At 55.6% G+C, this 25408-nt stretch overlaps 4 protein-coding genes across 4 annotated transcripts; all 4 read left to right on the top strand.

Annotated features, from left to right (window-relative positions):
* The first annotated feature begins 1805 nt into the window (after positions 1-1805).
* On the top strand, positions 1806-5451 carry LOC129493399 (putative protein FAM90A26). Its single transcript, XM_055299570.2, has 4 exons — positions 1806-1928; positions 2428-2627; positions 3085-3193; positions 3859-5451. The coding sequence occupies exons 1-4, from the start codon at positions 1806-1808 to the stop codon at positions 4819-4821; spliced, it is 1395 nt and encodes a 464-aa protein (XP_055155545.1). The 3' UTR covers positions 4822-5451.
* Positions 5452-8445: 2994 nt separating this feature from the next.
* Positions 8446-12091, top strand: LOC129493397 (putative protein FAM90A26). Its single transcript, XM_055299568.2, has 4 exons — positions 8446-8568; positions 9068-9267; positions 9725-9833; positions 10499-12091. The coding sequence occupies exons 1-4, from the start codon at positions 8446-8448 to the stop codon at positions 11459-11461; spliced, it is 1395 nt and encodes a 464-aa protein (XP_055155543.1). The 3' UTR covers positions 11462-12091.
* Positions 12092-15085: 2994 nt separating this feature from the next.
* LOC129493417 (putative protein FAM90A26) lies at positions 15086-18731 on the top strand. The gene is made up of 4 exons (XM_055299609.2): positions 15086-15208; positions 15708-15907; positions 16365-16473; positions 17139-18731. The coding sequence occupies exons 1-4, from the start codon at positions 15086-15088 to the stop codon at positions 18099-18101; spliced, it is 1395 nt and encodes a 464-aa protein (XP_055155584.1). The 3' UTR covers positions 18102-18731.
* A 2994-nt stretch (positions 18732-21725) lies between these two features.
* On the top strand, positions 21726-25371 carry LOC129493390 (putative protein FAM90A26). The gene is made up of 4 exons (XM_055299560.2): positions 21726-21848; positions 22348-22547; positions 23005-23113; positions 23779-25371. The coding sequence occupies exons 1-4, from the start codon at positions 21726-21728 to the stop codon at positions 24739-24741; spliced, it is 1395 nt and encodes a 464-aa protein (XP_055155535.1). The 3' UTR covers positions 24742-25371.
* Positions 25372-25408: the final 37 nt, after the last annotated feature.

The raw sequence follows: 25408 nt of genomic DNA, 5'->3' as shown, positions 1-25408 counted from the left end.
TAGAGCCTCACAGGCGTCCCGGAGACTTTTCAGGCATAATGCCTGGAGTCGCAAGACGAGTTGAAAAGGGAGCCAGGCGCTGAAGGACAAAGCGGTCTTGACTTAGTTCATCTGTGTTTCCCAGTGCAGTCCAACTCACGGTGGTTTCCAAGCGCCTCCTGGAGGAGAAAACACATGAGGGTGTGGTCAGTGTTCTCTGCTGACAGACTTACCGTGGGGAAGAAAGAGAAGCTCTGAAGATGGATCATGGCCGTGACGGCATGTCCAGGAGAATCTCCTTGATGACACTGAGGCCTACGTCGAGATGTAGTAGACACGGCCCAATTAAAAGGCGTCTATTTTACCACATTTTTTTTTTAACACAAACAAACAAACAAACAAACAAACAAAGAAAAGGCAGTCAAGACGGAAAACGAGACAAGGGTAGACGAACCAGTGTCACACGTCTGACGGGGAACAACTATCCTTCAAAGCTTACAGCTGTACTCGTAGGTTTTAGAATGTCGGCCAAAGGTGAACATGATCTTAGAGTGGGCTGTGCAGACAGACGTCTCCAGGTCATGTGATTGGATTAAGTTAATTGCAATTAAGGTACCTGTAATGGATCAGGTTAGGGTGCGCTCCACGTCCGGAGACCAGAGGCGGTATAAAAGGCAGCCTGGAAAGCAGAGGTCCCTCTCCGCCCCTTCCTCGGTCTTCCTGGATGCTGCATCGCTTCCAGCGGGGCTGCTCCAGCACCTGCCCGTCTGAGCGCCAGCCGAGGAAAGAAAGCTGACCTGTAACTTCAGGTTAGTTTCACTGAACAACTGTTTGTTTCACGTAGTCCCTGAGGGGTGGGGCGGGGTTTGGGGGGGACGAGACGAAGGAGAGTGAAAGAAATCGATCACACTGGGGCTTGCTGATGGGGTAGGATGTATTCTGCTTACTGGTAATTCTTGGAACAGAAAACGAGAAATCATTCCCGTCTCCACGTGTGGGATAAGACCAAGATGGAAATGCGAAAGGAAATGTAATCCAGCGTGCTGAATTGGTGGGGAAATGGGAAAAGAAGTTTGGAAAAAAGGGTGGTTTGCCCTACAGCCGTGTAAGAAATCGATACGCTATGGCCCCTGTTCACCGTTTGTTTGGACGGGTTCGTGTGGCATGCGTAAAATATCAGCAAAATAAATAAAGAGGGGCTGGAGCTAAAGCCAAAACGATAGAACAGGAAAGACCATCACCTGCTAGTGCGATAGAGAGGAAGAAAACTTCTCCCTATGAATTTGTGTTTGGAAGTTGCCTAATTAGAAATGGCAAGGGTAGGGATTCAAGTTGTGACAGGAAGCCTCCCTTATCCCTGATTTCAAACAGACCTGCCAAAGGGTGCCACACGCCATGCCCTGCGGCTTCCATCATTCTGGCCGTCAAGGGAGATAGAATCATCGTGTCTTCTACCGGCGTGAATCGTGATACACCTCAGTCCAGTCTTCAGAATCAGTGGTTTGTTTGGGGCAGAAAGCTCAGCTCCCCAACCCTAGGCCATGGGCCCTGTGGCAGGCGAGGTTTACACTCGGACTTGGTAATCATGGCAGAGGAACACACAATATCTGAGGGTGTACACAGCACAGTGTGAGCCACAGACTTGACCGACCGGTGGTGAAGTCTCCTCACGACCACAGCGGCAAGGAGTTAGCTGGAGGTTTCCTGTGGGTGTGTGTGAATATCCAGTGTGCTTCACCATCAATATGGGTGTGTTTGTGTGTGTTTCAGGTGACCCAACATTCAACCCCCGAAAAAGGCGGTCATAGAACCCCCAGGAGACGAAGATGTTGGCCCGTCGTGACCCCAAAACTGGCGCCAACAGACTCGGGAGAGCCCAGACCCTCCAGAAGCAGCGGAGGGCCCCAGTTGCGCCAAGGGCTCCCCCGCCCGATGAAGAAGATCCCAGGGTAAGTCTAGCCCTGTATCTCTTGGGAATGGGGGAGGGGTGGGTGTTGGGGCGGGGGGAGGCGGTGTCACAGGGTCCTCAGAGACTGGGTTGGATTCCAAAGGTTTCTGTCACCACCACCCAGGTTGCTTTTCCCATCCGAGGTGGGCGTGGCTTGGGACCTCCTCCCCGGCCCCATAAATCCCTTGAGAGACTCTTGGGGGCAACCTCCCTTTCTACTTAGAATCCTGTGTAGCCACCTTTGGCTGTGTCGTTGACATCGGGGTCACGATCGTGCCCCTTGGTACCTTGAGTCCTTCCTTTTAGAGGTCCTCCGTCACATGGGCTTTGGGAGGGAACATCGTATCCGAACTCTCCCAGCACTTAACGGCCCCCATGCCGGGGTCCCCTCTTTGGAATCCTTATTCAGCTCTGAATTCATAATCCCTCTCAATGTTGACATCGGATGGCTGCCTGTGGCTTCAGCTCACTCACTGACATCACTTCCTTTCCACCCACAGCTCAAGTGCAAAGACTGCGGGGCCTTTGGCCACACGGCCAGAAGTACCAGGTGCCCCATGAAGTGCTGGAAGGCAGCCCTGGTTCCACAGACCTTCGGGAAGAGGGAAGGGAAGGAAAACCTGAAACCGTGGAAGCCCCCGGTGGAGGCGAACCCGGGGCCCTTGAACAAGGATAAAGGAGAGAAGGAAGAGAGACCAAGGTGAGCGGTGGGAGGGGTTTTCACCACTCTTAGAGTACTGCCTCCTAAGGACATGGTGTCTCTGCACCTGCACACCGTGTGCCTTTCCGTCTCCGGGCCAGGGAAGGAACGCTGCAGGAAATAGAGCGCAGCTCCTTGTCCTCCGTTCTTCCACACCCAGGAGCCCCTCTGGCTCTGGTTGATTCGGGGACGGGGAGAGGCGGGGGCGCTTCGTGCAGGTTCCCCATGACAGGGGGAAAAGCAATGGAGTCCAAATCACAGTCCTTAGTTGGGAAGCCTAGAGGGCCACCAGGAGGATGGGAAGGTTGGCAGGTGAGGGAAGGTGCAGAGGCGGAAAGGGCACCAGATGTCCATTTCTGTGTCACGCAACACGGAATGGGCCTGGGCCCCAGGCAGGGTTCTCCCTGTCTCCCGGGGAGAACCAGGGGGCACGGAATGACCTTTTTCTGTTCTGCAGGCAGCAAGACCCGCAGAGGAAGGCTCTCCTCCGGATATTTTCCGTGAAACCTCCAGAGAAGCCGCTGCCAAATCGAAGAGGATCCACGGAATCTTGTGATGATCTGAGGGTGAGTGTCACCCCGGGCCCCTGGTCTTTTTCTCCTCTAGGTCACACTGGTTGATTTCCTTTCAGCTTCCCGGCTGCGGGAGTTAATCGGGGAACCCCTCTTTCTTGCCTTCTTTGGGTCAGTGACTCCACCATCCTTCCAGGTCAGTTGGATTGCAGGTGAAGGCATCTGAGGATGCCTTATTTCCCGTTGCCTTCTTTCTGTCCAATTACGGCAAGCTTGCCAACAACATGTTCCTGGCGGCGTGAGGAAATTCGTCCCTCAGAGGCCCCAAACATGGAGAGGGCTAAACCCAGGAACATGCAGGTTTTCAGAGAACACCTCCTGAGAACCCTTGAGCCACCAACCCGCCTTCAGAAGGGCATTAGTCCCTTCCACTTCAGGGAAGGCTGAGCGGAGGCACTCCGATCCAGTTAATGCCCAAGACATTGTTCTTTTGAACAATGGTGTGCTCGGATCAGCTACACATAGCTCGAGAGCGCATCTTTCATGAGTCTTGTCCTGATCAGCACTCAGGTGGAGGGTCTGTCCCTACTTCCAAGGACCGCCTGTCGATTCTGTATCGAGAATTTCCTGGCGCGTGCCCCTCGTCTTTGGAAGTGGCTGATTTTCGTGTCGGCTCCATGCAGAGGAACTTGTAACGTGTGTGGTTTCCTGTCTTTCAGGTTGCAAGCAGGCCAATGCCGCTCCACACAACCAGTAAGAGGCCACGCGTGGACCCTGTCCTCACTGATGGCTCAGCTACCGAAATGTCTGACAGGGGCTCCGTCTTGGCTTCACTGTCTCCCTTCAGAAAAGCCAGTGTGAGCTACCCCTCTAGTCTTGGACCAAAGGAACGACAGACAGGGGCTGCGGCCCCCATCCCTCAGCCTGCAGTCAGGCACCAGGGCCCGGGGCCTCTCCTCGTGGTGAAGCCGACACACAGCAGCCCGGAGGGTGGCTGCCGAGAAGTTCCCCAGGCTGCCTCGCAAACCCACGGCCTGCTCCAGGCCATCAGCCCCCAGGCACAAGACAGACGTCCCGCGCTGACCTCACAGCCCTGCCCACCAGCCGCCACACGCAGCTTGGGCCTAGGCTCCAATCTCAGCTTCAGGCCAGGAGCCAAGAGACCTGCCCAGGCTCCGCTTCAGGCTTGCCTGAACTTCCCCAAGATACCGAGACTGGGTCCCTTCCAGATCCCCGAAGACGCCATCCAGGGAGGTGAGCTCGGGGCCCCGGACACTCTCCAACCTCCGCCGGCCGCAACCGAACTTGGACCGAGTACGTCGCCCCAGATGGGCAGGAGGACACCCGCCCAGGTGCCCAGCATCGACCGGCAGCCTCCGCACAGCAGACCTTGCCTGCCTACTGCCCAGGCCTGCACCGTGTCCCGTCACCCGGCGGCCAGCCATGACGGGGCCCAGCCTCTCAGAGTGCTCTTCCGGAGACTGGACAATGGATGGTGGAGCTCCAGCCTCCTGACAGCTCCCTCATTTCACTCTCCTGAGAAGCCGGGAGCCTTCCTCGCTCAGAGCCCTCATGTCTCAGAGAAGTCTCAGGGTCCCGGTGTTCGTGTCCCAGCGAGTGTCCTCTATGAGGACCTTCAGGTTTCCTCCTCCTCAGAGGACAGCGATTCTGACCTGGAGTGAGACGGCAGGTGGCAGGGGCTCCTTGGCCTCCCGCTCCCGTGACTTGGAGGGGACTGTGGGACTGAGGAGCGCAGAGCAGCGAGCAGACTCTCTGCGGTGACTCCGAAGCTCCCTGGCTGTGGCGCTTCTGCGGAGGTGGGAGCCCAGGCCAGGCAGGGAGCCGATGCAGGGACTCTGCCTCATTGAATTCTCGTGAGGGACAGTGTAGTTCGCATGGCTCTCCGGAAACGCGCCAGGAAAAGCTTCCGTGCCAGTGATTGGTTGCCTGAGAAACTGGGCGACGCGCAGGAGTCAGACATCTGCTGGGACGTCAATAGGAAACTGGGGAATGACTGTGTTTTTGCTCTCTAGATGACTGAATAAGGGAAAAGTTCGGGAACCCTGAGAGGTGCAGCCCTTCCGCTGCGCCCCGCCCCGAGAGCAGTGTTTGGGACGCTGGGAAGCCTGCTGCGCTGCGCGCTCTCGGGGTCCTTCCTCGGCCTCGAAAACTGGGCTCTGGCATGCCTTTGTCAATGTGTGTGTTTAATGTGCTTGAAGTGAGTAAAATTCTCAAAAAGATGACATATTGTCTTTTGACTCTCATTCCGTGTTTGTGTTTAACTGATCTTCCAAGGGCTTGAAACTTTCTTGACTTGTTAGCTATCCAAATCGTTATGTCTCCGAAACACAGTTGACTGAGGGGACCGCAGGGCTGGGCAGGACCTTTGACATCTTCTACATCCACAGGAGCAAGCAAACCTCAACCCCACTCTACCAACACGCACCTAGTAAAATGCCGCCAGCTGAATCTCACGCACGCTAACACGTGGGGAGGGTTGCTTGCACCACGGGTCCCCATTTGGCTCAAACGCCGACACCAGGTGCGTGGTTCCAATTGCGACGGCCCCCATGAAGTGGCTGCCGGATGTGCGTATGCACCAGGCACACTTTCATTCGCCAAATAGACCCCAGCAAAGCTGAAGTTAACTCCCAGATTCGGGATGTACTTCAGAGGTAAGACATTCATCCCGTCTTCTTTCCGGATGTCTGACACCGGGCCTTTCCACGGTCCTCCCCGCGATCCTAAGAGTAGCTGAGCTAGAGACTCACTGAACGATCTAGGCAGGGCTATCCCATCATGCACAGGCTATCTCCATTCTCTGGCCTGGGAACAACTCTGACCAGGATTCCACATCTAGGAGCCCTGGGAACTGAGGGGGATTCCCTGCGGCCCACCAAATGGCTGCTCCCTTTCCGCCGCTCTTGAGGGTCGTCATCTTGCTTATCCAGATCACCTAGAAAGTATCAGTATCCAGAATCAAGAAGATCAACTCTCTGCTCCTCTGACAGCAGAACGAGCAGGACCACGATGAACCAAAGAGCGTGAAAGGAAACGATGTGACCGGAAAGCTCAGAGAACGGCCTACAGGGGGTCGTAAGCTGGGGTTCCAACCTGAATCACGAATAATTAACGAAGCGCAAGTCAAAGGGGACTCGAGTTTCAGCAGGTGCAATTCATCGAACCGGAGGTCGCCAGGGGGCCAACAAGATTGAGAAACTGGGAGTCGGGTGCAGTGTCGAGGGGGACGCGACCGGTTCCAAAGCTCAACCAGACCATGGGGTCACTTGGGCTACAGGAGAAAATGCCCCAGTGTGTCGGTTAAGCATTCCGACTCCTGCCTGTCTCTTCCCGTCCATGGAACATGGAGCCTAACCCGTGCAGGTGCAGATGACCAAGGACAGAATTAGGGGACGTGGCACCAAAGTTCACCGACGTGGGAGTTCCAAAGAAGGTCCGGTGGATCCTCGCAAATCCAGAGAAATGGCAATGGGACCCAGGGAAGTAGAGCCTCACAGGCGTCCCGGAGACTTTTCAGGCATAATGCCTGGAGTCGCAAGACGAGTTGAAAAGGGAGCCAGGCGCTGAAGGACAAAGCGGTCTTGACTTAGTTCATCTGTGTTTCCCAGTGCAGTCCAACTCACGGTGGTTTCCAAGCGCCTCCTGGAGGAGAAAACACATGAGGGTGTGGTCAGTGTTCTCTGCTGACAGACTTACCGTGGGGAAGAAAGAGAAGCTCTGAAGATGGATCATGGCCGTGACGGCGTGTCCAGGAGAATCTCCTTGATGACACTGAGTCCTACGTCGAGATGTAGTAGACACGGCCCAATTAAAAGGCGTCTATTTTACCACATTTTTTTTTTAACACAAACAAACAAACAAACAAACAACGAAAAGGCAGTCAAGACGGAAAACGAGACAAGGGTAGACGAACCAGTGTCACACGTCTGACGGGGAACAACTATCCTTCAAAGCTTACAGCTGTACTCGTAGGTTTTAGAATGTCGGCCAAAGGTGAACATGATCTTAGAGTGGGCTGTGCAGACAGACGTCTCCAGGTCATGTGATTGGATTAAGTTAATTGCAATTAAGGTACCTGTAATGGATCAGGTTAGGGTGCGCTCCACGTCCGGAGACCAGAGGCGGTATAAAAGGCAGCCTGGAAAGCAGAGGTCCCTCTCCGCCCCTTCCTCGGTCTTCCTGGATGCTGCATCGCTTCCAGCGGGGCTGCTCCAGCACCTGCCCGTCTGAGCGCCAGCCGAGGAAAGAAAGCTGACCTGTAACTTCAGGTTAGTTTCACTGAACAACTGTTTGTTTCACGTAGTCCCTGAGGGGTGGGGCGGGGTTTGGGGGGGACGAGACGAAGGAGAGTGAAAGAAATCGATCACACTGGGGCTTGCTGATGGGGTAGGATGTATTCTGCTTACTGGTAATTCTTGGAACAGAAAACGAGAAATCATTCCCGTCTCCACGTGTGGGATAAGACCAAGATGGAAATGCGAAAGGAAATGTAATCCAGCGTGCTGAATTGGTGGGGAAATGGGAAAAGAAGTTTGGAAAAAAGGGTGGTTTGCCCTTCAGCCGTGTAAGAAATCGATACGCTATGGCCCCTGTTCACCGTTTGTTTGGACGGGTTCGTGTGGCATGCGTAAAATATCAGCAAAATAAATAAAGAGGGGCTGGAGCTAAAGCCAAAACGATAGAACAGGAAAGACCATCACCTGCTAGTGCGATAGAGAGGAAGAAAACTTCTCCCTATGAATTTGTGTTTGGAAGTTGCCTAATTAGAAATGGCAAGGGTAGGGATTCAAGTTGTGACAGGAAGCCTCCCTTATCCCTGATTTCAAACAGACCTGCCAAAGGGTGCCACACGCCATGCCCTGCGGCTTCCATCATTCTGGCCGTCAAGGGAGATAGAATCATCGTGTCTTCTACCGGCGTGAATCGTGATACACCTCAGTCCAGTCTTCAGAATCAGTGGTTTGTTTGGGGCAGAAAGCTCAGCTCCCCAACCCTAGGCCATGGGCCCTGTGGCAGGCGAGGTTTACACTCGGACTTGGTAATCATGGCAGAGGATCACACAATATCTGAGGGTGTACACAGCACAGTGTGAGCCACAGACTTGACCGACCGGTGGTGAAGTCTCCTCACGACCACAGCGGCAAGGAGTTAGCTGGAGGTTTCCTGTGGGTGTGTGTGAATATCCAGTGTGCTTCACCATCAATATGGGTGTGTTTGTGTGTGTTTCAGGTGACCCAACATTCAACCCCCGAAAAAGGCGGTCATAGAACCCCCAGGAGACGAAGATGTTGGCCCGTCGTGACCCCAAAACTGGCGCCAACAGACTCGGGAGAGCCCAGACCCTCCAGAAGCAGCGGAGGGCCCCAGTTGCGCCAAGGGCTCCCCCGCCCGATGAAGAAGATCCCAGGGTAAGTCTAGCCCTGTATCTCTTGGGAATGGGGGAGGGGTGGGTGTTGGGGCGGGGGGAGGCGGTGTCACAGGGTCCTCAGAGACTGGGTTGGATTCCAAAGGTTTCTGTCACCACCACCCAGGTTGCTTTTCCCATCCGAGGTGGGCGTGGCTTGGGACCTCCTCCCCGGCCCCATAAATCCCTTGAGAGACTCTTGGGGGCAACCTCCCTTTCTACTTAGAATCCTGTGTAGCCACCTTTGGCTGTGTCGTTGACATCGGGGTCACGATCGTGCCCCTTGGTACCTTGAGTCCTTCCTTTTAGAGGTCCTCCGTCACATGGGCTTTGGGAGGGAACATCGTATCCGAACTCTCCCAGCACTTAACGGCCCCCATGCCGGGGTCCCCTCTTTGGAATCCTTATTCAGCTCTGAATTCATAATCCCTCTCAATGTTGACATCGGATGGCTGCCTGTGGCTTCAGCTCACTCACTGACATCACTTCCTTTCCACCCACAGCTCAAGTGCAAAGACTGCGGGGCCTTTGGCCACACGGCCAGAAGTACCAGGTGCCCCATGAAGTGCTGGAAGGCAGCCCTGGTTCCACAGACCTTCGGGAAGAGGGAAGGGAAGGAAAACCTGAAACCGTGGAAGCCCCCGGTGGAGGCGAACCCGGGGCCCTTGAACAAGGATAAAGGAGAGAAGGAAGAGAGACCAAGGTGAGCGGTGGGAGGGGTTTTCACCACTCTTAGAGTACTGCCTCCTAAGGACATGGTGTCTCTGCACCTGCACACCGTGTGCCTTTCCGTCTCCGGGCCAGGGAAGGAACGCTGCAGGAAATAGAGCGCAGCTCCTTGTCCTCCGTTCTTCCACACCCAGGAGCCCCTCTGGCTCTGGTTGATTCGGGGACGGGGAGAGGCGGGGGCGCTTCGTGCAGGTTCCCCATGACAGGGGGAAAAGCAATGGAGTCCAAATCACAGTCCTTAGTTGGGAAGCCTAGAGGGCCACCAGGAGGATGGGAAGGTTGGCAGGTGAGGGAAGGTGCAGAGGCGGAAAGGGCACCAGATGTCCATTTCTGTGTCACGCAACACGGAATGGGCCTGGGCCCCAGGCAGGGTTCTCCCTGTCTCCCGGGGAGAACCAGGGGGCACGGAATGACCTTTTTCTGTTCTGCAGGCAGCAAGACCCGCAGAGGAAGGCTCTCCTCCGGATATTTTCCGTGAAACCTCCAGAGAAGCCGCTGCCAAATCGAAGAGGATCCACGGAATCTTGTGATGATCTGAGGGTGAGTGTCACCCCGGGCCCCTGGTCTTTTTCTCCTCTAGGTCACACTGGTTGATTTCCTTTCAGCTTCCCGGCTGCGGGAGTTAATCGGGGAACCCCTCTTTCTTGCCTTCTTTGGGTCAGTGACTCCACCATCCTTCCAGGTCAGTTGGATTGCAGGTGAAGGCATCTGAGGATGCCTTATTTCCCGTTGCCTTCTTTCTGTCCAATTACGGCAAGCTTGCCAACAACATGTTCCTGGCGGCGTGAGGAAATTCGTCCCTCAGAGGCCCCAAACATGGAGAGGGCTAAACCCAGGAACATGCAGGTTTTCAGAGAACACCTCCTGAGAACCCTTGAGCCACCAACCCGCCTTCAGAAGGGCATTAGTCCCTTCCACTTCAGGGAAGGCTGAGCGGAGGCACTCCGATCCAGTTAATGCCCAAGACATTGTTCTTTTGAACAATGGTGTGCTCGGATCAGCTACACATAGCTCGAGAGCGCATCTTTCATGAGTCTTGTCCTGATCAGCACTCAGGTGGAGGGTCTGTCCCTACTTCCAAGGACCGCCTGTCGATTCTGTATCGAGAATTTCCTGGCGCGTGCCCCTCGTCTTTGGAAGTGGCTGATTTTCGTGTCGGCTCCATGCAGAGGAACTTGTAACGTGTGTGGTTTCCTGTCTTTCAGGTTGCAAGCAGGCCAATGCCGCTCCACACAACCAGTAAGAGGCCACGCGTGGACCCTGTCCTCACTGATGGCTCAGCTACCGAAATGTCTGACAGGGGCTCCGTCTTGGCTTCACTGTCTCCCTTCAGAAAAGCCAGTGTGAGCTACCCCTCTAGTCTTGGACCAAAGGAACGACAGACAGGGGCTGCGGCCCCCATCCCTCAGCCTGCAGTCAGGCACCAGGGCCCGGGGCCTCTCCTCGTGGTGAAGCCGACACACAGCAGCCCGGAGGGTGGCTGCCGAGAAGTTCCCCAGGCTGCCTCGCAAACCCACGGCCTGCTCCAGGCCATCAGCCCCCAGGCACAAGACAGACGTCCCGCGCTGACCTCACAGCCCTGCCCACCAGCCGCCACACGCAGCTTGGGCCTAGGCTCCAATCTCAGCTTCAGGCCAGGAGCCAAGAGACCTGCCCAGGCTCCGCTTCAGGCTTGCCTGAACTTCCCCAAGATACCGAGACTGGGTCCCTTCCAGATCCCCGAAGACGCCATCCAGGGAGGTGAGCTCGGGGCCCCGGACACTCTCCAACCTCCGCCGGCCGCAACCGAACTTGGACCGAGTACGTCGCCCCAGATGGGCAGGAGGACACCCGCCCAGGTGCCCAGCATCGACCGGCAGCCTCCGCACAGCAGACCTTGCCTGCCTACTGCCCAGGCCTGCACCGTGTCCCGTCACCCGGCGGCCAGCCATGACGGGGCCCAGCCTCTCAGAGTGCTCTTCCGGAGACTGGACAATGGATGGTGGAGCTCCAGCCTCCTGACAGCTCCCTCATTTCACTCTCCTGAGAAGCCGGGAGCCTTCCTCGCTCAGAGCCCTCATGTCTCAGAGAAGTCTCAGGGTCCCGGTGTTCGTGTCCCAGCGAGTGTCCTCTATGAGGACCTTCAGGTTTCCTCCTCCTCAGAGGACAGCGATTCTGACCTGGAGTGAGACGGCAGGTGGCAGGGGCTCCTTGGCCTCCCGCTCCCGTGACTTGGAGGGGACTGTGGGACTGAGGAGCGCAGAGCAGCGAGCAGACTCTCTGCGGTGACTCCGAAGCTCCCTGGCTGTGGCGCTTCTGCGGAGGTGGGAGCCCAGGCCAGGCAGGGAGCCGATGCAGGGACTCTGCCTCATTGAATTCTCGTGAGGGACAGTGTAGTTCGCATGGCTCTCCGGAAACGCGCCAGGAAAAGCTTCCGTGCCAGTGATTGGTTGCCTGAGAAACTGGGCGACGCGCAGGAGTCAGACATCTGCTGGGACGTCAATAGGAAACTGGGGAATGACTGTGTTTTTGCTCTCTAGATGACTGAATAAGGGAAAAGTTCGGGAACCCTGAGAGGTGCAGCCCTTCCGCTGCGCCCCGCCCCGAGAGCAGTGTTTGGGACGCTGGGAAGCCTGCTGCGCTGCGCGCTCTCGGGGTCCTTCCTCGGCCTCGAAAACTGGGCTCTGGCATGCCTTTGTCAATGTGTGTGTTTAATGTGCTTGAAGTGAGTAAAATTCTCAAAAAGATGACATATTGTCTTTTGACTCTCATTCCGTGTTTGTGTTTAACTGATCTTCCAAGGGCTTGAAACTTTCTTGACTTGTTAGCTATCCAAATCGTTATGTCTCCGAAACACAGTTGACTGAGGGGACCGCAGGGCTGGGCAGGACCTTTGACATCTTCTACATCCACAGGAGCAAGCAAACCTCAACCCCACTCTACCAACACGCACCTAGTAAAATGCCGCCAGCTGAATCTCACGCACGCTAACACGTGGGGAGGGTTGCTTGCACCACGGGTCCCCATTTGGCTCAAACGCCGACACCAGGTGCGTGGTTCCAATTGCGACGGCCCCCATGAAGTGGCTGCCGGATGTGCGTATGCACCAGGCACACTTTCATTCGCCAAATAGACCCCAGCAAAGCTGAAGTTAACTCCCAGATTCGGGATGTACTTCAGAGGTAAGACATTCATCCCGTCTTCTTTCTGGATGTCTGACACCGGGCCTTTCCACGGTCCTCCCCGCGATCCTAAGAGGAGCTGAGCTAGAGACTCACTGAACGATCTAGGCAGGGCTATCCCATCATGCACAGGCTATCTCCGTTCTCTGACCTGGGAACAACTCTGACCAGGATTCCACATCTAGGAGCCCTGGGAACTGAACGGGATTCCCTGCGGCCCACCAAATGGCTGCTCCCTTTCCGCCGCTCTTGAGGGTCGTCATCTTGCTTATCCAGATCACCTAGAAAGTATCAGTATCCAGAATCAAGAAGATCAACTCTCTGCTCCTCTGACAGCAGAACGAGCAGGACCACGATGAACCAAAGAGCGTGAAAGGAAACGATGTGACCGGAAAGCTCAGAGAACGGCCTACAGGGGGTCGTAAGCTGGGGTTCCAACCTGAATCACGAATAATTCATGAAGCGCAAGTCAAAGGGGACTCGAGTTTCAGCAGGTGCAATTCATCGAACCGGAGGTCGCCGGGGGGCCAACAAGATTGAGAAACTGGGAGTCGGGTGCAGTGTCGAGGGGGACGCGACCGGTTCCAAAGCTCAACCAGACCATGGGGTCACTTGGGCTACAGGAGAAAATGCCCCAGTGTGTCGGTTAAGCATTCCGACTCCTGCCTGTCTCTTCCCGTCCATGGAACATGGAGCCTAACCCGTGCAGGTGCAGATGACCAAGGACAGAATTAGGGGACGTGGCACCAAAGTTCACCGACGTGGGAGTTCCAAAGAAGGTCCGGTGGATCCTCGCAAATCCAGAGAAATGGCAATGGGACCCAGGGAAGTAGAGCCTCACAGGCGTCCCGGAGACTTTTCAGGCATAATGCCTGGAGTCGCAAGACGAGTTGAAAAGGGAGCCAGGCGCTGAAGGACAAAGCGGTCTTGACTTAGTTCATCTGTGTTTCCCAGTGCAGTCCAACTCACGGTGGTTTCCAAGCGCCTCCTGGAGGAGAAAACACATGAGGGTGTGGTCAGTGTTCTCTGCTGACAGACTTACCGTGGGGAAGAAAGAGAAGCTCTGAAGATGGATCATGGCCGTGACGGCGTGTCCAGGAGAATCTCCTTGATGACACTGAGTCCTACGTCGAGATGTAGTAGACACGGCCCAATTAAAAGGCGTCTATTTTACCACATTTTTTTTTTAACACAAACAAACAAACAAACAAACAACGAAAAGGCAGTCAAGACGGAAAACGAGACAAGGGTAGACGAACCAGTGTCACACGTCTGACGGGGAACAACTATCCTTCAAAGCTTACAGCTGTACTCGTAGGTTTTAGAATGTCGGCCAAAGGTGAACATGATCTTAGAGTGGGCTGTGCAGACAGACGTCTCCAGGTCATGTGATTGGATTAAGTTAATTGCAATTAAGGTACCTGTAATGGATCAGGTTAGGGTGCGCTCCACGTCCGGAGACCAGAGGCGGTATAAAAGGCAGCCTGGAAAGCAGAGGTCCCTCTCCGCCCCTTCCTCGGTCTTCCTGGATGCTGCATCGCTTCCAGCGGGGCTGCTCCAGCACCTGCCCGTCTGAGCGCCAGCCGAGGAAAGAAAGCTGACCTGTAACTTCAGGTTAGTTTCACTGAACAACTGTTTGTTTCACGTAGTCCCTGAGGGGTGGGGCGGGGTTTGGGGGGGACGAGACGAAGGAGAGTGAAAGAAATCGATCACACTGGGGCTTGCTGATGGGGTAGGATGTATTCTGCTTACTGGTAATTCTTGGAACAGAAAACGAGAAATCATTCCCGTCTCCACGTGTGGGATAAGACCAAGATGGAAATGCGAAAGGAAATGTAATCCAGCGTGCTGAATTGGTGGGGAAATGGGAAAAGAAGTTTGGAAAAAAGGGTGGTTTGCCCTTCAGCCGTGTAAGAAATCGATACGCTATGGCCCCTGTTCACCGTTTGTTTGGACGGGTTCGTGTGGCATGCGTAAAATATCAGCAAAATAAATAAAGAGGGGCTGGAGCTAAAGCCAAAACGATAGAACAGGAAAGACCATCACCTGCTAGTGCGATAGAGAGGAAGAAAACTTCTCCCTATGAATTTGTGTTTGGAAGTTGCCTAATTAGAAATGGCAAGGGTAGGGATTCAAGTTGTGACAGGAAGCCTCCCTTATCCCTGATTTCAAACAGACCTGCCAAAGGGTGCCACACGCCATGCCCTGCGGCTTCCATCATTCTGGCCGTCAAGGGAGATAGAATCATCGTGTCTTCTACCGGCGTGAATCGTGATACACCTCAGTCCAGTCTTCAGAATCAGTGGTTTGTTTGGGGCAGAAAGCTCAGCTCCCCAACCCTAGGCCATGGGCCCTGTGGCAGGCGAGGTTTACACTCGGACTTGGTAATCATGGCAGAGGATCACACAATATCTGAGGGTGTACACAGCACAGTGTGAGCCACAGACTTGACCGACCGGTGGTGAAGTCTCCTCACGACCACAGCGGCAAGGAGTTAGCTGGAGGTTTCCTGTGGGTGTGTGTGAATATCCAGTGTGCTTCACCATCAATATGGGTGTGTTTGTGTGTGTTTCAGGTGACCCAACATTCAACCCCCGAAAAAGGCGGTCATAGAACCCCCAGGAGACGAAGATGTTGGCCCGTCGTGACCCCAAAACTGGCGCCAACAGACTCGGGAGAGCCCAGACCCTCCAGAAGCAGCGGAGGGCCCCAGTTGCGCCAAGGGCTCCCCCGCCCGATGAAGAAGATCCCAGGGTAAGTCTAGCCCTGTATCTCTTGGGAATGGGGGAGGGGTGGGTGTTGGGGCGGGGGGAGGCGGTGTCACAGGGTCCTCAGAGACTGGGTTGGATTCCAAAGGTTTCTGTCACCACCACCCAGGTTGCTTTTCCCATCCGAGGTGGGCGTGGCTTGGGACCTCCTCCCCGGCCCCATAAATCCCTTGAGAGACTCTTGGGGGCAACCTCCCTTTCTACTTAGAATCCTGTGTAGCCACCTTTGGCTGTGTCGTTGACATCGGGGTCACGATCGTGCCCCTTGGTACCTTGAGTCCTTCCTTTTAGAGGTCCTCCGTCACATGGGCTTTGGGAGGGAACATCGTATCCGAACTCTCCCAGCACTTAACGGCCCCCATGCCGGGGTCCCCTCTTTGGAATCCTTATTCAGCTCTGAATTCATAATCCCTCTCAATGTTGACATCGGATGGCTGCCTGTGGCTTCAGCTCACTCACTGACATCACTTCCTTTCCACCCACAGCTCAAGTGCAAAGACTGCGGGGCCTTTGGCCACACGGCCAGAAGTACCAGGTGCCCCATGAAGTGCTGGAAGGCAGCCCTGGTTCCACAGACCTTCGGGAAGAGGGAAGGGAAGGAAAACCTGAAACCGTGGAAGCCCCCGGTGGAGGCGAACCCGGGGCCCTTGAACAAGGATAAAGGAGAGAAGGAAGAGAGACCAAGGTGAGCGGTGGGAGGGGTTTTCACCACTCTTAGAGTACTGCCTCCTAAGGACATGGTGTCTCTGCACCTGCACACCGTGTGCCTTTCCGTCTCCGGGCCAGGGAAGGAACGCTGCAGGAAATAGAGCGCAGCTCCTTGTCCTCCGTTCTTCCACACCCAGGAGCCCCTCTGGCTCTGGTTGATTCGGGGACGGGGAGAGGCGGGGGCGCTTCGTGCAGGTTCCCCATGACAGGGGGAAAAGCAATGGAGTCCAAATCACAGTCCTTAGTTGGGAAGCCTAGAGGGCCACCAGGAGGATGGGAAGGTTGGCAGGTGAGGGAAGGTGCAGAGGCGGAAAGGGCACCAGATGTCCATTTCTGTGTCACGCAACACGGAATGGGCCTGGGCCCCAGGCAGGGTTCTCCCTGTCTCCCGGGGAGAACCAGGGGGCACGGAATGACCTTTTTCTGTTCTGCAGGCAGCAAGACCCGCAGAGGAAGGCTCTCCTCCGGATATTTTCCGTGAAACCTCCAGAGAAGCCGCTGCCAAATCGAAGAGGATCCACGGAATCTTGTGATGATCTGAGGGTGAGTGTCACCCCGGGCCCCTGGTCTTTTTCTCCTCTAGGTCACACTGGTTGATTTCCTTTCAGCTTCCCGGCTGCGGGAGTTAATCGGGGAACCCCTCTTTCTTGCCTTCTTTGGGTCAGTGACTCCACCATCCTTCCAGGTCAGTTGGATTGCAGGTGAAGGCATCTGAGGATGCCTTATTTCCCGTTGCCTTCTTTCTGTCCAATTACGGCAAGCTTGCCAACAACATGTTCCTGGCGGCGTGAGGAAATTCGTCCCTCAGAGGCCCCAAACATGGAGAGGGCTAAACCCAGGAACATGCAGGTTTTCAGAGAACACCTCCTGAGAACCCTTGAGCCACCAACCCGCCTTCAGAAGGGCATTAGTCCCTTCCACTTCAGGGAAGGCTGAGCGGAGGCACTCCGATCCAGTTAATGCCCAAGACATTGTTCTTTTGAACAATGGTGTGCTCGGATCAGCTACACATAGCTCGAGAGCGCATCTTTCATGAGTCTTGTCCTGATCAGCACTCAGGTGGAGGGTCTGTCCCTACTTCCAAGGACCGCCTGTCGATTCTGTATCGAGAATTTCCTGGCGCGTGCCCCTCGTCTTTGGAAGTGGCTGATTTTCGTGTCGGCTCCATGCAGAGGAACTTGTAACGTGTGTGGTTTCCTGTCTTTCAGGTTGCAAGCAGGCCAATGCCGCTCCACACAACCAGTAAGAGGCCACGCGTGGACCCTGTCCTCACTGATGGCTCAGCTACCGAAATGTCTGACAGGGGCTCCGTCTTGGCTTCACTGTCTCCCTTCAGAAAAGCCAGTGTGAGCTACCCCTCTAGTCTTGGACCAAAGGAACGACAGACAGGGGCTGCGGCCCCCATCCCTCAGCCTGCAGTCAGGCACCAGGGCCCGGGGCCTCTCCTCGTGGTGAAGCCGACACACAGCAGCCCGGAGGGTGGCTGCCGAGAAGTTCCCCAGGCTGCCTCGCAAACCCACGGCCTGCTCCAGGCCATCAGCCCCCAGGCACAAGACAGACGTCCCGCGCTGACCTCACAGCCCTGCCCACCAGCCGCCACACGCAGCTTGGGCCTAGGCTCCAATCTCAGCTTCAGGCCAGGAGCCAAGAGACCTGCCCAGGCTCCGCTTCAGGCTTGCCTGAACTTCCCCAAGATACCGAGACTGGGTCCCTTCCAGATCCCCGAAGACGCCATCCAGGGAGGTGAGCTCGGGGCCCCGGACACTCTCCAACCTCCGCCGGCCGCAACCGAACTTGGACCGAGTACGTCGCCCCAGATGGGCAGGAGGACACCCGCCCAGGTGCCCAGCATCGACCGGCAGCCTCCGCACAGCAGACCTTGCCTGCCTACTGCCCAGGCCTGCACCGTGTCCCGTCACCCGGCGGCCAGCCATGACGGGGCCCAGCCTCTCAGAGTGCTCTTCCGGAGACTGGACAATGGATGGTGGAGCTCCAGCCTCCTGACAGCTCCCTCATTTCACTCTCCTGAGAAGCCGGGAGCCTTCCTCGCTCAGAGCCCTCATGTCTCAGAGAAGTCTCAGGGTCCCGGTGTTCGTGTCCCAGCGAGTGTCCTCTATGAGGACCTTCAGGTTTCCTCCTCCTCAGAGGACAGCGATTCTGACCTGGAGTGAGACGGCAGGTGGCAGGGGCTCCTTGGCCTCCCGCTCCCGTGACTTGGAGGGGACTGTGGGACTGAGGAGCGCAGAGCAGCGAGCAGACTCTCTGCGGTGACTCCGAAGCTCCCTGGCTGTGGCGCTTCTGCGGAGGTGGGAGCCCAGGCCAGGCAGGGAGCCGATGCAGGGACTCTGCCTCATTGAATTCTCGTGAGGGACAGTGTAGTTCGCATGGCTCTCCGGAAACGCGCCAGGAAAAGCTTCCGTGCCAGTGATTGGTTGCCTGAGAAACTGGGCGACGCGCAGGAGTCAGACATCTGCTGGGACGTCAATAGGAAACTGGGGAATGACTGTGTTTTTGCTCTCTAGATGACTGAATAAGGGAAAAGTTCGGGAACCCTGAGAGGTGCAGCCCTTCCGCTGCGCCCCGCCCCGAGAGCAGTGTTTGGGACGCTGGGAAGCCTGCTGCGCTGCGCGCTCTCGGGGTCCTTCCTCGGCCTCGAAAACTGGGCTCTGGCATGCCTTTGTCAATGTGTGTGTTTAATGTGCTTGAAGTGAGTAAAATTCTCAAAAAGATGACATATTGTCTTTTGACTCTCATTCCGTGTTTGTGTTTAACTGATCTTCCAAGGGCTTGAAACTTTCTTGACTTGTTAGCTATCCAAATCGTTATGTCTCCGAAACACAGTTGACTGAGGGGACCGCAGGGCTGGGCAGGACCTTTGACATCTTCTACATCCACAGGAGCAAGCAAACCTCAACCCCACTCTACCAACACGCACCTAGTAAAATGCCGCCAGCTGAATCTCACGCACGCTAACACGTGGGGAGGGTTGCTTGCACCACGGGTCCCCATTTGGCTCAAACGCCGACACCAGGTGCGTGGTTCCAATTGCGACGGCCCCCATGAAGTGGCTGCCGGATGTGCGTATGCACCAGGCACACTTTCATTCGCCAAATAGACCCCAGCAAAGCTGAAGTTAACTCCCAGATTCGGGATGTACTTCAGAGGTAAGACATTCATCCCGTCTTCTTTCCGGATGTCTGACACCGGGCCTTTCCACGGTCCTCCCCGCGATCCTAAGAGGAGCTGAGCTAGAGACTCACTGAACGATCTAGGCAGGGCTATCCCATCATGCACAGGCTATCTCCGTTCTCTGACCTGGGAACAACTCTGACCAGGATTCCACATCTAGGAGCCCTGGGAACTGAACGGGATTCCCTGCGGCCCACCAAATGGCTGCTCCCTTTCCGCCGCTCTTGAGGGTCGTCATCTTGCTTATCCAGATCACCTAGAAAGTATCAGTATCCAGAATCAAGAAGATCAACTCTCTGCTCCTCTGACAGCAGAACGAGCAGGACCACGATGAACCAAAGAGCGTGAAAGGAAACGATGTGACCGGAAAGCTCAGAGAACGGCCTACAGGGGGTCGTAAGCTGGGGTTCCAACCTGAATCACGAATAATTCATGAAGCGCAAGTCAAAGGGGACTCGAGTTTCAGCAGGTGCAATTCATCGAACCGGAGGTCGCCGGGGGGCCAACAAGATTGAGAAACTGGGAGTCGGGTGCAGTGTCGAGGGGGACGCGACCGGTTCCAAAGCTCAACCAGACCATGGGGTCACTTGGGCTACAGGAGAAAATGCCCCAGTGTGTCGGTTAAGCATTCCGACTCCTGCCTGTCTCTTCCCGTCCATGGAACATGGAGCCTAACCCGTGCAGGTGCAGATGACCAAGGACAGAATTAGGGGACGTGGCACCAAAGTTCACCGACGTGGGAGTTCCAAAGAAGGTCCGGTGGATCCTCGCAAATCCAGAGAAATGGCAATGGGACCCAGGGAAGTAGAGCCTCACAGGCGTCCCGGAGACTTTTCAGGCATAATGCCTGGAGTCGCAAGACGAGTTGAAAAGGGAGCCAGGCGCTGAAGGACAAAGCGGTCTTGACTTAGTTCATCTGTGTTTCCCAGTGCAGTCCAACTCACGGTGGTTTCCAAGCGCCTCCTGGAGGAGAAAACACATGAGGGTGTGGTCAGTGTTCTCTGCTGACAGACTTACCGTGGGGAAGAAAGAGAAGCTCTGAAGATGGATCATGGCCGTGACGGCGTGTCCAGGAGAATCTCCTTGATGACACTGAGTCCTACGTCGAGATGTAGTAGACACGGCCCAATTAAAAGGCGTCTATTTTACCACATTTTTTTTTTAACACAAACAAACAAACAAACAAACAACGAAAAGGCAGTCAAGACGGAAAACGAGACAAGGGTAGACGAACCAGTGTCACACGTCTGACGGGGAACAACTATCCTTCAAAGCTTACAGCTGTACTCGTAGGTTTTAGAATGTCGGCCAAAGGTGAACATGATCTTAGAGTGGGCTGTGCAGACAGACGTCTCCAGGTCATGTGATTGGATTAAGTTAATTGCAATTAAGGTACCTGTAATGGATCAGGTTAGGGTGCGCTCCACGTCCGGAGACCAGAGGCGGTATAAAAGGCAGCCTGGAAAGCAGAGGTCCCTCTCCGCCCCTTCCTCGGTCTTCCTGGATGCTGCATCGCTTCCAGCGGGGCTGCTCCAGCACCTGCCCGTCTGAGCGCCAGCCGAGGAAAGAAAGCTGACCTGTAACTTCAGGTTAGTTTCACTGAACAACTGTTTGTTTCACGTAGTCCCTGAGGGGTGGGGCGGGGTTTGGGGGGGACGAGACGAAGGAGAGTGAAAGAAATCGATCACACTGGGGCTTGCTGATGGGGTAGGATGTATTCTGCTTACTGGTAATTCTTGGAACAGAAAACGAGAAATCATTCCCGTCTCCACGTGTGGGATAAGACCAAGATGGAAATGCGAAAGGAAATGTAATCCAGCGTGCTGAATTGGTGGGGAAATGGGAAAAGAAGTTTGGAAAAAAGGGTGGTTTGCCCTTCAGCCGTGTAAGAAATCGATACGCTATGGCCCCTGTTCACCGTTTGTTTGGACGGGTTCGTGTGGCATGCGTAAAATATCAGCAAAATAAATAAAGAGGGGCTGGAGCTAAAGCCAAAACGATAGAACAGGAAAGACCATCACCTGCTAGTGCGATAGAGAGGAAGAAAACTTCTCCCTATGAATTTGTGTTTGGAAGTTGCCTAATTAGAAATGGCAAGGGTAGGGATTCAAGTTGTGACAGGAAGCCTCCCTTATCCCTGATTTCAAACAGACCTGCCAAAGGGTGCCACACGCCATGCCCTGCGGCTTCCATCATTCTGGCCGTCAAGGGAGATAGAATCATCGTGTCTTCTACCGGCGTGAATCGTGATACACCTCAGTCCAGTCTTCAGAATCAGTGGTTTGTTTGGGGCAGAAAGCTCAGCTCCCCAACCCTAGGCCATGGGCCCTGTGGCAGGCGAGGTTTACACTCGGACTTGGTAATCATGGCAGAGGATCACACAATATCTGAGGGTGTACACAGCACAGTGTGAGCCACAGACTTGACCGACCGGTGGTGAAGTCTCCTCACGACCACAGCGGCAAGGAGTTAGCTGGAGGTTTCCTGTGGGTGTGTGTGAATATCCAGTGTGCTTCACCATCAATATGGGTGTGTTTGTGTGTGTTTCAGGTGACCCAACATTCAACCCCCGAAAAAGGCGGTCATAGAACCCCCAGGAGACGAAGATGTTGGCCCGTCGTGACCCCAAAACTGGCGCCAACAGACTCGGGAGAGCCCAGACCCTCCAGAAGCAGCGGAGGGCCCCAGTTGCGCCAAGGGCTCCCCCGCCCGATGAAGAAGATCCCAGGGTAAGTCTAGCCCTGTATCTCTTGGGAATGGGGGAGGGGTGGGTGTTGGGGCGGGGGGAGGCGGTGTCACAGGGTCCTCAGAGACTGGGTTGGATTCCAAAGGTTTCTGTCACCACCACCCAGGTTGCTTTTCCCATCCGAGGTGGGCGTGGCTTGGGACCTCCTCCCCGGCCCCATAAATCCCTTGAGAGACTCTTGGGGGCAACCTCCCTTTCTACTTAGAATCCTGTGTAGCCACCTTTGGCTGTGTCGTTGACATCGGGGTCACGATCGTGCCCCTTGGTACCTTGAGTCCTTCCTTTTAGAGGTCCTCCGTCACATGGGCTTTGGGAGGGAACATCGTATCCGAACTCTCCCAGCACTTAACGGCCCCCATGCCGGGGTCCCCTCTTTGGAATCCTTATTCAGCTCTGAATTCATAATCCCTCTCAATGTTGACATCGGATGGCTGCCTGTGGCTTCAGCTCACTCACTGACATCACTTCCTTTCCACCCACAGCTCAAGTGCAAAGACTGCGGGGCCTTTGGCCACACGGCCAGAAGTACCAGGTGCCCCATGAAGTGCTGGAAGGCAGCCCTGGTTCCACAGACCTTCGGGAAGAGGGAAGGGAAGGAAAACCTGAAACCGTGGAAGCCCCCGGTGGAGGCGAACCCGGGGCCCTTGAACAAGGATAAAGGAGAGAAGGAAGAGAGACCAAGGTGAGCGGTGGGAGGGGTTTTCACCACTCTTAGAGTACTGCCTCCTAAGGACATGGTGTCTCTGCACCTGCACACCGTGTGCCTTTCCGTCTCCGGGCCAGGGAAGGAACGCTGCAGGAAATAGAGCGCAGCTCCTTGTCCTCCGTTCTTCCACACCCAGGAGCCCCTCTGGCTCTGGTTGATTCGGGGACGGGGAGAGGCGGGGGCGCTTCGTGCAGGTTCCCCATGACAGGGGGAAAAGCAATGGAGTCCAAATCACAGTCCTTAGTTGGGAAGCCTAGAGGGCCACCAGGAGGATGGGAAGGTTGGCAGGTGAGGGAAGGTGCAGAGGCGGAAAGGGCACCAGATGTCCATTTCTGTGTCACGCAACACGGAATGGGCCTGGGCCCCAGGCAGGGTTCTCCCTGTCTCCCGGGGAGAACCAGGGGGCACGGAATGACCTTTTTCTGTTCTGCAGGCAGCAAGACCCGCAGAGGAAGGCTCTCCTCCGGATATTTTCCGTGAAACCTCCAGAGAAGCCGCTGCCAAATCGAAGAGGATCCACGGAATCTTGTGATGATCTGAGGGTGAGTGTCACCCCGGGCCCCTGGTCTTTTTCTCCTCTAGGTCACACTGGTTGATTTCCTTTCAGCTTCCCGGCTGCGGGAGTTAATCGGGGAACCCCTCTTTCTTGCCTTCTTTGGGTCAGTGACTCCACCATCCTTCCAGGTCAGTTGGATTGCAGGTGAAGGCATCTGAGGATGCCTTATTTCCCGTTGCCTTCTTTCTGTCCAATTACGGCAAGCTTGCCAACAACATGTTCCTGGCGGCGTGAGGAAATTCGTCCCTCAGAGGCCCCAAACATGGAGAGGGCTAAACCCAGGAACATGCAGGTTTTCAGAGAACACCTCCTGAGAACCCTTGAGCCACCAACCCGCCTTCAGAAGGGCATTAGTCCCTTCCACTTCAGGGAAGGCTGAGCGGAGGCACTCCGATCCAGTTAATGCCCAAGACATTGTTCTTTTGAACAATGGTGTGCTCGGATCAGCTACACATAGCTCGAGAGCGCATCTTTCATGAGTCTTGTCCTGATCAGCACTCAGGTGGAGGGTCTGTCCCTACTTCCAAGGACCGCCTGTCGATTCTGTATCGAGAATTTCCTGGCGCGTGCCCCTCGTCTTTGGAAGTGGCTGATTTTCGTGTCGGCTCCATGCAGAGGAACTTGTAACGTGTGTGGTTTCCTGTCTTTCAGGTTGCAAGCAGGCCAATGCCGCTCCACACAACCAGTAAGAGGCCACGCGTGGACCCTGTCCTCACTGATGGCTCAGCTACCGAAATGTCTGACAGGGGCTCCGTCTTGGCTTCACTGTCTCCCTTCAGAAAAGCCAGTGTGAGCTACCCCTCTAGTCTTGGACCAAAGGAACGACAGACAGGGGCTGCGGCCCCCATCCCTCAGCCTGCAGTCAGGCACCAGGGCCCGGGGCCTCTCCTCGTGGTGAAGCCGACACACAGCAGCCCGGAGGGTGGCTGCCGAGAAGTTCCCCAGGCTGCCTCGCAAACCCACGGCCTGCTCCAGGCCATCAGCCCCCAGGCACAAGACAGACGTCCCGCGCTGACCTCACAGCCCTGCCCACCAGCCGCCACACGCAGCTTGGGCCTAGGCTCCAATCTCAGCTTCAGGCCAGGAGCCAAGAGACCTGCCCAGGCTCCGCTTCAGGCTTGCCTGAACTTCCCCAAGATACCGAGACTGGGTCCCTTCCAGATCCCCGAAGACGCCATCCAGGGAGGTGAGCTCGGGGCCCCGGACACTCTCCAACCTCCGCCGGCCGCAACCGAACTTGGACCGAGTACGTCGCCCCAGATGGGCAGGAGGACACCCGCCCAGGTGCCCAGCATCGACCGGCAGCCTCCGCACAGCAGACCTTGCCTGCCTACTGCCCAGGCCTGCACCGTGTCCCGTCACCCGGCGGCCAGCCATGACGGGGCCCAGCCTCTCAGAGTGCTCTTCCGGAGACTGGACAATGGATGGTGGAGCTCCAGCCTCCTGACAGCTCCCTCATTTCACTCTCCTGAGAAGCCGGGAGCCTTCCTCGCTCAGAGCCCTCATGTCTCAGAGAAGTCTCAGGGTCCCGGTGTTCGTGTCCCAGCGAGTGTCCTCTATGAGGACCTTCAGGTTTCCTCCTCCTCAGAGGACAGCGATTCTGACCTGGAGTGAGACGGCAGGTGGCAGGGGCTCCTTGGCCTCCCGCTCCCGTGACTTGGAGGGGACTGTGGGACTGAGGAGCGCAGAGCAGCGAGCAGACTCTCTGCGGTGACTCCGAAGCTCCCTGGCTGTGGCGCTTCTGCGGAGGTGGGAGCCCAGGCCAGGCAGGGAGCCGATGCAGGGACTCTGCCTCATTGAATTCTCGTGAGGGACAGTGTAGTTCGCATGGCTCTCCGGAAACGCGCCAGGAAAAGCTTCCGTGCCAGTGATTGGTTGCCTGAGAAACTGGGCGACGCGCAGGAGTCAGACATCTGCTGGGACGTCAATAGGAAACTGGGGAATGACTGTGTTTTTGCTCTCTAGATGACTGAATAAGGGAAAAGTTCGGGAACCCTGAGAGGTGCAGCCCTTCCGCTGCGCCCCGCCCCGAGAGCAGTGTTTGGGACGCTGGGAAGCCTGCTGCGCTGCGCGCTCTCGGGGTCCTTCCTCGGCCTCGAAAACTGGGCTCTGGCATGCCTTTGTCAATGTGTGTGTTTAATGTGCTTGAAGTGAGTAAAATTCTCAAAAAGATGACATATTGTCTTTTGACTCTCATTCCGTGTTTGTGTTTAACTGATCTTCCAAGGGCTTGAAACTTTCTTGACTTGTTAGCTATCCAAATCGTTATGTCTCCGAAACA

The sequence above is a fragment of the Symphalangus syndactylus genome, chromosome 11 (genome assembly GCF_028878055.3).
Source record: "Symphalangus syndactylus isolate Jambi chromosome 11, NHGRI_mSymSyn1-v2.1_pri, whole genome shotgun sequence".
Classification (NCBI taxonomy): domain Eukaryota; kingdom Metazoa; phylum Chordata; class Mammalia; order Primates; family Hylobatidae; genus Symphalangus; species Symphalangus syndactylus.
This window is presented reverse-complemented; position numbering and strand designations above follow the sequence as displayed.